Genomic DNA, 12,488 nt, shown 5'->3' with positions numbered 1-12,488 from the left:
CTCCTCCGGGCCCAGGACAGGGTAAAACACACCTCAATCTTTGTCTTTACAGTGGGTATAACAAAAACTGTGTCCGTCTTCATTTCATTTCGAGAACGAGTCAATCGTTCGTTCGTTATCTGGCTCGGCTCGGTGTTCATCTTCAGTTCTCTCTTCACAGCAGTTCAGTCAGTCTACTGTTTGAGTAAATGAATTACTCCGGGATATTGGTTTGTTTGAACTCAGTGGGAGTGTCAACCAGATTAAAAAAAGTTAAAACCTTAAGTCATTTGTGGATTAATGCTTATTAGAGATGCAAAACATTTCAAATGATTCAATTCGATTTGGGTGACTGTTTCAAGAAGATCCAGTTACATCGAGTGATTCGTTCGCGAACCGGATATCTCTACACTGCAGTGAACACGCTCACAACAGACCCGGAAGAGAAGACAATGCTGAATACAGTCGTAGTTTTTGCTATTTTTGGACCAAAATGTATTTTCGATGCTTCAAAAAATTCTAACTGACCCTCTGATGACACATGGACTACTTTGATGAAGTTTTTATTACCTTTCTGGACATGGACAGTATACCGTAGATATTTTCAATGGAGGGACAGAAAGCTCTAGGACTAAATCAAAAATATCTTAAACTGTGTTCTGAAGATGAACGGAGATCTCACGGGTTTGGAACCACATGAGGGTAAGTTATTAATGACATAATTTTCCTTTTTGGGTGAACTACCCCTTTAAGTTCTCTTTTAGTTCCTCAAATGAGGACAAATGCTTTTCTGTAGTAATTAAAAATAGATTAAGATTCTTAATTGTTATTATTTAAGGGATCTAATTTATTTTTTTATATTTATTTATTTATTTATTTTGCAGCACAGAATTAGCTGTATAATCAAATGTGAACCATAAGACCAGACATATATTGGAAAAAAAATATATACAAACTTATAAGCAAATGAGCAATATAGACAAAGGAAAGACTTGTGACCAAGGCATAAATACAAAAGGAGAATTGGATTAAGTACAAATATAAACACAACATGGTAGTGCAAAGTGAAACAGTTCAATGCAGTAATCCAGAGGAGAATTGGGTTTGATGTTCTTGAAACCCGGACGGTACGACAAAGAAAAGCCTGCCCGGAGTTGAGTCTTTTGCCAGATCTAATATTTTCGAGATTCTTATGGTCGGTCCAGATGATTAAAGTTAACCCCGACCCTTCCAACCAATGACGCCACTCCTCCAACACTAACTTGATGGCCAACAATTCTGTTACCAATATCATAGTTACGTTAAGCGGGTGATAAACGATGGGAAAAAAACGTGCAAGGGTGCATCTTGTCATCTGAGGAAGCGCGTTGGGAAAGCACTGCATCTACCCCCACCTATGACGTGTTGACCTCCACCAAGAACTGACGTGTGGGATCAGGGGTGACTAAGATGGGAGCCGAAACAAAGTGACATTTGAGATTGGTGAATACAGCTTCGGCTGTATCAGACCACCTGAACGTCATTCTGGGGGAAGTCAAGGCCGGTCAGAGATGCGACTAGTTGGCTGAAGTTGGGAATAAAACGCAGATAGAAATTGGCGAACCCCAGAAACTGCTGTAGGGCCTTACAGGAATCTGGACTTGGCCAATCTATCAAAGCTTTAACCTTGTCAGGATCCATACATACTCCCTCAGAAGAGACAATGTAACCCAGGAAGAAAACAGACTGTGCATGAAAAACGCATTTCTCCACCTTGACAAAAAGCCCATCCTCTAGCTACCTCTGGAGTACTCGCCTGACATGCCTAACGTGTTCCTTGAGAGACAAAGAAAAAATCAATATGTCATCCAGATAAACATATATTAATTGGTCTACCAGGTCTCTCAGCACGTCATTCACAAGAGCTTGGAAAACTGCTGGAGAGTTGGAAAGGCCGAACGGCATAACCAAATATTCAAAGTGCCTTCTGGGGATGATGAATGCGGTTTTCCATTCATCCCCCTTCCTGATGCGGACCAAATGATAAGTGTTTGTAAATCCAATTTTGTTAAGATGGATGCTCCCTGCAACCTCTCGAAGGCTGAAGACATCAATGGCAAAGGATAAGTATTCTTTACCGTGATGTTGTTCAGCTCTCGGTAATCAATACAAGTTCGCAGAGAACCATCCTTCTTACCAACAAAAAATTATTATTTACAACATTATAAGTATCACTTATGTTTTATGCACTTGTGGCGCTTGGGCATTAATTTTATTCTCTTCGAGAATACATACTCACACGTTCAAGATAAAGCGCTGGGAGTTTCGTGCTTATCTAGCAAACTCGCACTGCATAATTAAGATGTTGATCAAATTAATGGATACAATTTTTGGAATAACTCGTTTGTAACGAAGCATTTTAAGACTTGTTAATAAACATCAAATCTTTTAAACTGATAAAGATTGTTGCTCGCATTATTCATTTCTGAAAAACATGCTAAGTTTAGCACACTAAATGTATTTGTTGTCTTAATCATATGCTTTCATCTTCGTTTATTCGGCCATTGTTTCATTCGCGTCTATCTACATCAATTCCTGAATGCTTTGTACTGGAATGGGATAAGTTTTATGACTTACGTCTCTCTGGTCACATAGACCATTCTGCAAAGAGGTCTTTGCTGTCTATTCCTGCACCAGCATCCTCTGAATAAGAGCATGAACGTAAACAGATGTGTTTTGTTGCTATGCTCAAACACTAAAGTTTTCCAAATACACATTATATTGACTAATCATTTCATCATACTTTCGCATAATCTCCCAAGGCCTTTCTGTAATCTGTTTTTATGTACTTCCTATCCTTTTACAGGATTCAATAGCCATTGAAGTTTAATTGGCTTGTAAGGCATCATTGAGTAATGTAAAGCGTTTTTATCCTTCTGCTATGGTAATGTATTAAGATTTATTTTTCTCTCTTTGTCCTAGTCCATGCATTACCAATATTTTTGGTCTGGTTTCTTTTGGGGAGTTCACTCATCGGGTTCATATGGTTAAATGGAGTCTGTCATGTTTTGCGGGAGTTAGCTAGAGAATAGTTCTGTTTTACAGTTTCAATATTTATGCTTGTGTTTTTATGCTTTCTTGCTTTTTTATTTGTTTATTAGATAATTTTACAAACCTTGGTATTTCATTGCAATGCAATCAATTAGATTCCATGGATGCAGATGCAGAGAACCGTTGCTCTCACCTGATCTTTACACAGCTCACTCTTCGGACTGGCTCTGTTATGATCACTGGATCTATCAAGCTGATGTATACATGGTCCTATTCCATTTGACTCTAGGTAAGATTCGGCTCAGTGCTCCGCAGGCATCTTAAAGTCCATGTGACCCGGAAGCTGCTGCTGACTTTATTTCATTTCATTGTAGTGACATCTCCAGCTGAAAAAGAATATTAATTAGAATGCATGGTTTGGTTGGGCTCCTGGTTTCTGTCTCTCACTCATAGCAAACTAACGGCTTAGGGGTGTTTAAGGATATTTTGCACATGCTGTCAAACTGTCGTCATCAGAAAACAAATGCATTACAGTGTGGAAGTAAATGTTCAGATTTTGATTAAAGATTACAAAGACAAACAATTATTGTTTACATCCAGACTGCTATAATCTGATTTTGTATTCTTATGTCTGGCTAAGTGATCTATTTGCAAAAACTGGTGGTGGTGGTGAAATACTGTATTACCCCTTTTCAACCAATCGTTACTACCTGTAGCTTAACTTAGCCTTTCCTTCCGTGACCTCCCCTCTATTCCTCTATTATCTAAGTGTAATTTCCTTCTGCAGTCCGTTTTTCTTTCTTTTGGGGTAGGCTCCGCCCTGCCTTCATCTTCGCAGGATTAGCTGGTATCTACAAACTTCAGATCCACGCTACGGATGGGGCCTATGCCAAAATAATTCTGTTTTTTGTATGTTTTTGTAAATAAACACTTCATTCTTATCTACACCTCCTGAGTCTTTCTAGTAGAAATACATTTCTCCATGGCCTCCATCTCAGGAATAGAAAGAGTGTAAAGTTTGCCTTGAGATGGGGACTTACCTGGTAATAACTCTATGGCACAACCTGCTGGATCTAGATTTTATTATCCTGTACCTTTTCCCAGATGGTAAGAGGCAGAGGTGGAAGTCACACATGTGCAAGTCACAGGTAAGTCTCAAGTATTAACCTTCAAGTCTCAAGCAAGTCCAAGTCAATTTTTGTGAGCAAGTCAAGTCACTGCTTTTGTCAAGCAATTCAAGGCAAGTCATAGCTTGGGTCAAGCAAGTCACTGTCAAGTCATACAAATGTTTGATTTAACTGAATTGATATATTAAAATAACTTCAAACTACAGTAGTTATGGACTATGCAAGTTTTATTTGCAACAAAACAAAATTGCAATATGAATTTCTACTCAAAAAGTGTCCACATACACTTACCCCCATGTCCTTCCAAAACCATAAAAATTTTGCTTGTCTCTGGATCACAATTTAAGATATTTTGGATGAAAACCGGGGGACTTATGACTGTCCCATACACTGCCAAGTAACTTACACTGTCCCGGTCCAGAAAAGTATGAAAAGCATAATCAGAGCAGTCCATCTGTCATCAGTGGTTCAATCGTAATGTTATGAAGCGACGAGAATACTTTTTGTACACAGAAAACACTAAAATAACAACTTTATTCAACAGTTTGTCTCCTCTGTGTCTCTCCATATCACCGTAGCAACATTTCAGAGAATATTATCTGAATGCAAGCAGCGTATGCTCTTCTGTGTCAGCCAACACTGCACTGATGTTCTGTTTTCTTTCAAATCAAAGCGTAAATACACCCAAAAAACGTATCCTTGTAGCATGGCCCATATTCTCCAAAATGGTGCTACGGTGATATGGAGAGACACAGAGGAGACAAATTGTTGAATAAAGTAATTTTTGTTTTCTTTGTGTACAAAAAGTATTCTATTCACTTCACAATGTTACAGTTGAACCACTGATGACAGATGGACTATTCTGACGATGTCTTTCATACTTTTCTGGACCTTGACACTGTTATTTATTTGGCTATGGGACAGTCACAAGACTCCCGGTTTTCATCCAAAATATTTTAAATTGAGCTCCGAAGATGAACAAAGCTTTTACGGGTTTGGAACGACATGGGGGTAAGTGATAAATGACAATATGTTCATTGAGGGGTGGAGTATCCCTTTAAGTTAGATCCACATGTAAAACTATGTGCAGCACATTTAGCTGAGGACAGCTTTCTCAATCTCAATCAGTTTAATGCCGGATTCGCACAAAGATTATTCTTGAAAGATGGAGCAGTTCCCTCTTTGTCTGGAGAAGGCAATATTTATGGACCACAATCGGTAAGTGTATTTTATTATGTAAGTGTAACAAAGAGGCTGAGGCAGAATGTGAATCCATTTGCAGGAGTTTATTAAAGGAAGATCGTACAATCAGAGTCATGTTACCAGACAATATGTCAATACCGTAAGGGCAGTCTGATCTTTCAACATACACAGGGGTTATCCAGTAAGCAGAGACGAGTAGGCAGGCGAACAGGTCAAACACTAACATCAATCAAGCAATAAAATCCAAAGGGGCAATCCAAAAGACGTGAACGAGATAACAGGCAGAATCCGGATCAAACAGGCAGTCCGAATACTCACAAGGAAAACGCTCGGTAAGGCAGGTTAACTGGCAATACTTCGCAGTGAAGTGACATGCTAGCACATGTTAAATAGTCCCAAACAGGAAATGACTGTAGAAGCAGAGGAAGTGGTGAACAGTCAATACTCCGGTGAGGGCTCCCTCTGCTGGCGTGGCGTTACATTAAGTTGGTGCGTTTAACAGTTTATGTAACTTATAACACAAACGGCAACACTGTTTAGCTTTGTTAGATGGTAGTGCTGTGCAAAAAAATCAAATTTTTAAGAAGCAAGTGGGCAGGATTTGTTTTGAAAACCTGGCAATCCTGATCTGAACGCACGTGCTGGAGATGTACTTCTAATCACAGAACGCTTTTACTGATGAGATGCGCATGAAAATCACATTTGATTTTTTTTGCACAGCACTACCATCTAGTAAACAAAGCTAAACAGTGTTGCACTTTGTGTAATAAATTACAGGAACTGTTAAACGCACCAACTTAAATAATAAAATACACTTACCGGTTGTGGTCCATAAACAACGCCTTCTCCAGACAAAGAGGGAACTTCTCCATCTTTCAAGAATAATCTTTGTGCAAATCCGGCATTAAACTGATTGAGATTGAGGAAACTGTCCTCAGCAAAATGTGCTGCACATAGTGTTACATGTGGATTATAATTTTCGGGAACCGAGTTAAACATAAATTGTACCATTGATCTCTAAGAACAGTGTCCCTGGGAAGCCCAAACAAAGATGATTGGACTCCGAGATGGCGACAAACACAAACGCAGCTGTTCTTTCTTCTCCGTGTGGGCGCAACAAGACCACGCCCCCTTTTTTGTGTATTCATGTGGGCAGAGGTAAAAAAAAAAAGCAATTTTAGTGAAGGAAGCAGAGGGATGTAGTCCAAACTGGTCATTCGATGTAGGCAAATTCTGTTAAATAAAATATCTCGCTTGGCATTGAACTTTGAGCTTTAGAATTTTACAGATATTATTTATACTCTAACAACAACATTACACACTAACTAAAGTTTAAAAGATGGGATCATGAAGAACGGGACCTTTAACACTGAAGACCATTTTTTTTTTTTTGGAAAAACTTCGCTAAATCTATTGACAAAGTCACTAAGTTGGCAACAGTGCGCACACTCTGTGTCACTTGGTTAGGTTGCAGTGGGTTCAAAAACAAACAGGTATTTATTGAACGAAAGACGATTAGACAGTAAATACGTTAGTTTGACAGCCACTCTCATATCCCAAGTTATCATCCCATTATATTTTTACAAAGTACAAGCTCAGCACAACTGTGCTTTGTTCATTCAGCAAAATGATTCATGCAAGTCAGTTCATAAGAAAGTGGATGTTTAAAGAAATCAAAATTAGAAACTAGATCCATGGAACATTTCAGAAACTTCTATAACATACTGGCAATCTTTAGCTAAATGGTTGGCTAAATGATAGTTTTACATGTTGACACATCAACAAAATGCATGATGTAAAGTACACTGTTTATTCTGCATTAGCAATAAAAATGACTGCTATAAATGCTAGTTATTTTTAAGTGTGTATACAAAGTTCTTAACGATCCACACAATGACAGTGTTTAGTGAACAACATCCTTCACACGCATACAATGGGGTTCAGTAGGGTCACACTGTAAATCTGATATTCAAAGTCCAATAAAAAAATTTAAATTTAAGGTTTTGAAAAGTTTAAAAGATTTATGAAAAAATGCACTATGCACTATTTTTATGATAATCAAATACAGATGAGTATCTGGACATTTATGATTATGTACTGTATAACCGCACACAGAATATATTTAAAAAACAGGAAGCTTATTGGCACAGTGGTTAACCAGAAAAAAAGGCAATTCATGACCAAAAAGTTGCCGACCCCTGGCCTACAGTGAAGAAATGACATAACAGTCATAAGACTTAAGAAAAGTCATATGGGATGGAAAAGAAGGTTTTTAGTGTGTCTCAATAACAATCCTCCCATTATAAACATTCCCATCAACTTTATAAGGAACTAAAATCTGCAGAATCCCAACAACAAGCAGCTGCTCATATTGCTCTCTTCTGTCTCAGGAAAATGGATAACACTGAAGAATACAGTAAACTGGAGATGGAATCTGAACCAAGGAAATCATTTCAGAGAGGTTTGAAATAAATGTATTTACATCGTCACGAATTTGTAACCAGTGAGCTTCAACTGTTGATCACATTCATGTGCTAATTAAATGCTTTGTGCTGATGCATGCATCATTGATATCATTGCTTATTATACATACCGCCTGTAAATAATGATAATAATGATTTAAATGACTTGAACAGCTTTGCTCCCAAACACTTGAACACTGAAATGCTTTTACTGTAATACTACTATACTGTTCTTCCTCACTATTTTTGTCTTGTTTTCCAGTGCAAATGAGAATCATAATGATATAGAAGTCATCTAGTTTTCTGATACAAATGTAGCAAATTTATAATTTAAAAAAGAACAAATGTCTGTTAATGGGCTTCTTCATCTGAAGAAACAAACTATTAAGAAACAAACTCATCTACATCTTGGATGGACTGAGGTTGAGCACATTTTCATCAAATTAAAATATTTTTGGGGGCAAATTATTTCTCTAAGAATGTGTAATTTTTTTAATTGATGCAAAAGTGAAATAAGTGTTTTTAAGATTATATTAAGACCAGCAGAAACCTTTTAAAATGAAAAATACAAATGTCTCAAGGGGATGTTTTTGTTCTCTGCAGATCTTCCATGCAGGAGACTAACTGTGATCCTTCTAGGAACAGTCTGCATTATTATTTTCATGGTCTTGACTTCTGTCATCTGTGAGTGGATTAAACGGCACAGTTTTGGCATACAATAACACTGACATAAATTTTTCATTTCATGATTTTTTCCACTATTTTTTCATATTTTCTAGCAGCTCTGCTATAGCTCGCCTCTTGTTTCAACCCAACTTTGGGTCAAATATGGACTAACCCAACTTTTGGGTAAAGAATTGAAGCTGCAGTCGGTAACTTTTGACGCTCTAGCGGTTAATAAACAGAACTGCTTGCGTCTTGCGGAAGAACATCGTAGCCGGAACTACTTCTCTCTGTTTATGTCTTTGAAGAATCACAAAGGTACTGGGTTACTCCGCCGCGGTACCCCCGAAGCAATCTAAAATAGTCCGAATATAAACACTTATTATAGGTGTACCCTAGTGATTCAGGACAAGCTAAAAACACGGTTTGGAAAATGGATTCATGGTGGACTCGCTTATTATGTTAATTTTTCTACATTTTGAACACAAACAAAGTTACGGACCGCAGCTCTGATTGGTTGTTTCTTACCGGGAGCGATGTATTTATGCAAATGGCAATAGGACACTGGGAGGAGCCAGAGGAGCTTGATTTTTTTCACAGATTATCTGTCTCATATTCTACTGTCAGGACATAATGACAGGTTTAACAAATATGTAAAAAATATTTTTTTTTACAAAAGTTCCCTACAGCACCTTTGAATGTAAAAATTTTACCCAATGGTTGGGTTAGTCCATATTTGACCCAAAATTGGGTTGAAACAACCCACCTTTTTTTTTTTTTTTTTTTTGTGAAAAGACCTGTGGTTGTTTCAACCAATAAACGTTTAAACAAAGTTGGGCAATAACCCATCTGCTGGGGCAAAACAAAACAATCGCTGGGTTTGTCCATATTTTACCCAGCGATGGGTTGTATTTAACACAGCATTTTTAAGAGTGGGGTTTTATGTTAATAGTCTACACACTGCTCAATGAACTATCCGGTACTAATCCGTAATTGTAATATGTGTACTTTGGTTCAAAGATTCCCATCAGGAACGAAAGTTCTCAATGCTGGAGAGCTGGATGAAAAGCCATACTTCTGATCTAACCTCAGTCAAATCTGATTTTCAGTACACAGGTGAGAACTTCATCATCATCATTGTCACAGATCAGTTTTGGTAATGGACTTTTAATTACTGATTATTTTTGACAGGAGGTGATCTAGAAAAGAAGGTTTCTGAGCTGCAGAACTTAGTGTTTAGCCTGAGTTCATATTTGAACACGTCTGGATCAAGTAACCCAGAGACCAGAGGTTGGTGCCTTGTCTTTGCCTTAATGTTTTATTCTTGGGAGATTGAATGAATTGATTGATTGTAATCTTTTAATTATAACCTGATCTGAAATTTCAACAGAAAACTCTTCAGATTGTCTCCATGAAGAATGTTGCATCTAAAGTCTGTCTTGGCATCTTTAATGCAAAGAATATTTTGACTTTGACAGAAAAGTCAATCTCAATAGACCATGATGGCTGACTATTCCTTTCCTCTTTGAATTTTGACGCTGAAAATAGTCTTAGACATGATATGTGCTTAAAAAGCATTGGTTATTTCCTAATTATCTGTCTCTTTGACTCTATATGCAAAAGAAATGCAAATAAAGAAGCTGTCTAATATTGAGACCCTGATGAGCGATCTCGGCTCGTCACTGAGTTCACTTGCATCCAAACAAGAAGAAAAACTACAAAAGCTTGGTGAGCACTGGACGTACACGTCAGCTTTGAATCCTCAAATATAAAATGACAATCTGTTTATTAATTGGTTTATTATTCTCTCTCCTTTAGAGCGTCAGCAGGATACGTCACACACTGAAGTCAAGAGTTTGATGGACGGTTTGAGTTCAGAAGTATCGACTCTTAGGAGTAAACTAACAGAGGACAATCCAAGGTCTATTTTACGCACACAACGTTTCTTGGGTAAGACAGCAAACATAGAATATATATAAATATTATGAATCATTCTGTTTATAGAATTGTGCTTTTTTCTACATTAGAGGTAATCATGCTAATGTAATTTATTTATTTTTTTATCTTCAACTAAAGTGGATATGTCAAAAACACTGACGGATCTGAAGGATTTAATGTCGGAAGTGAAATCATCAGTTCAGTCTCTTAGTTATAGACTATCTTTTACCAGTGAGTAAACTCTGATTTCCATTGTGCTGAAATATATGCATCTTCTAATGCTGTCATTTGTCAGAATTACCATTGCTATGGTGGTCAAAATAACAAGCATTGTGGGGTGGGTTAATAGGGTTAATAATGTGTGACCTGGGAGCACAAAACCGGTCATAAGGGTCTTTTTTTTAAATTGAGATTTATACATCACCTGAAAGATAAAATAAATAGCAATCCATTGATGCATGGTTAATTAGGTTGGACAATATTTGGCTGAGTTACAACTATTAGAAAATCTGGAATCTGAGGGTGCAAAAAAAAAAAAATTGAATATTGAGGAAAATCAGCTTTAAATTTGTCCAAATGCATATTACTAACTAAAAATTGATATATTTACAGTAGGAAATTTACAAGATATATTCATGGTACATGAGCTTTTCTTAATATCCTAATGATTTTTGACATAAAAGAAAAATGGATAATTTTGACCCATGCAATGTTTTTTTGGCTGTTGCTACAAATATACCCCAGGTACCAGGGTCACATAATGTTCAGCACGCACAAACATTCATCCTGTGTGATTAAAAAAAATGTTTTTTTACTTGTTTGTGGATAAACAAGATAAAATCAGTACTGAGAAATTACAAAACCTTCTCTCAGAGAAAACTAGTCCTGCCCAAAGAGGGTTTATTGGTGAGAATTCACTGAATTGTTCTGTCTCCTTCATTCGCTCGTTCTCTTACAGACTTACTTATACCAGGATGTACTGAATCTGGTTGGATCCCGTTCAGAAACAGCTGTTACCTGTTCTCGCATGACTCGATGACCTGGACCAAAGCTAAAAATTACTGTGAAGAGAAGGGCGCACTACTCCTAAAAATAGAAGATGGCTCTGAGAGGGAGTGGGTGCGTAACACACACACACACACACACACCCTTTAACTTTCCATTAAGTCTTTCAGTGATTATTTTTTCTACCTTACCAGGAATTTGTTACCAGTACAGCCAAACCACAAGAATACTGGACTGGTCTAACGGACCAGAACACAGGGCAGTGGAGATGGGCGGATGAAACTCCTTACACCATGAATAAAATGTGAGTTGAATATATAGAGAACTGGATATTTAGTTCCCTTTGTAAGTGCAGTCAGAGAGAGAACTCGAATATAAATAGATTGGACATGACCCAGGTCTGGTTGGGTTGCATATTGCATATAGCATAATACAAGAACTGTGAATGAATGCTGAAACAGGTTTTCAAATTTCAATTTCACAGAGAGTGGAGCCCTGGTCAGCCAGATGACTGGAAAGACCATGGCCTGGGAGAGGAAGGAGAGGACTGTGTGCACATTACAGCATACGGGCTGCTAAATGATGCCCACTGCTCTATCAAAATGAACTATATATGTGAAAGGAGAAAACAGGACTGAGTGTGGTCAAAACTGAAAGAATATTTTAAAAAGAATTTGTGTGTGGTGGGGGTGTTATCTTTGGGTGTAAATTACTAATCAAATGAATTATGTGTTTGGTGTATGACTAATACAGCCTTTCTCCAGAGATTCACAAATCAAATGTAAGACTTTTTAAAATTAATACTGCATGCCATTCCAGTACAAACCCATTAAATCTTAAAACAAATATATATTCAACTGCAAAACAGGGCAACTGCATGTTTATATGATCAAAACTGTTTTTTTTTATCAATATTTACATTTGCATTGGAATTTGTTATTGAAATGCTGTTCTCTTATTAATGCACATAAACTACAAGTCAATTTAAGCTGGATACAATCATGTGTTTTTGAAGAAAAGCATTTAAAAAAAAATGATTGCATTGTACTAATAAACTCTACATTTTGAATGTGTTAAATAA

General features: G+C 37.2%; 1 protein-coding gene across 1 annotated transcript; it reads left to right on the top strand.

The window, feature by feature from the left end:
* The first annotated feature begins 7,634 nt into the window (after positions 1–7,634).
* On the top strand, positions 7,635–12,488 carry LOC128014890 (asialoglycoprotein receptor 1). The gene is made up of 10 exons (XM_052598582.1): positions 7,635–7,800; positions 8,405–8,485; positions 9,485–9,580; positions 9,656–9,754; positions 10,088–10,192; positions 10,283–10,414; positions 10,541–10,633; positions 11,361–11,521; positions 11,602–11,711; positions 11,892–12,488. The coding sequence occupies exons 1-10, from the start codon at positions 7,734–7,736 to the stop codon at positions 12,043–12,045; spliced, it is 1,098 nt and encodes a 365-aa protein (XP_052454542.1). The 5' UTR covers positions 7,635–7,733; the 3' UTR covers positions 12,046–12,488.

The sequence above is a fragment of the Carassius gibelio genome, chromosome A5, assembly GCF_023724105.1.
Source record: "Carassius gibelio isolate Cgi1373 ecotype wild population from Czech Republic chromosome A5, carGib1.2-hapl.c, whole genome shotgun sequence".
NCBI classification, from domain to species: domain Eukaryota; kingdom Metazoa; phylum Chordata; class Actinopteri; order Cypriniformes; family Cyprinidae; genus Carassius; species Carassius gibelio.
Note: the sequence above shows the minus strand (reverse complement) of the source record. Positions and strands in the feature narration are given on the sequence as shown.

Bases quoted from the DNA above. Each gene is read 5' to 3' on its own strand.
- LOC128014890 (XM_052598582.1), top strand. From the start codon at position 7,734: ATGGATAACACTGAAGAATACAGTAAACTGGAGATGGAATCTGAACCA. The intron at 10,415-10,540 runs GTAAGACAGCAA...CTTCAACTAAAG, and splicing joins ACGCACACAACGTTTCTTGG to TGGATATGTCAAAAACACTG. The intron at 11,522-11,601 runs GTGCGTAACACA...CTACCTTACCAG, and splicing joins ATGGCTCTGAGAGGGAGTGG to GAATTTGTTACCAGTACAGC.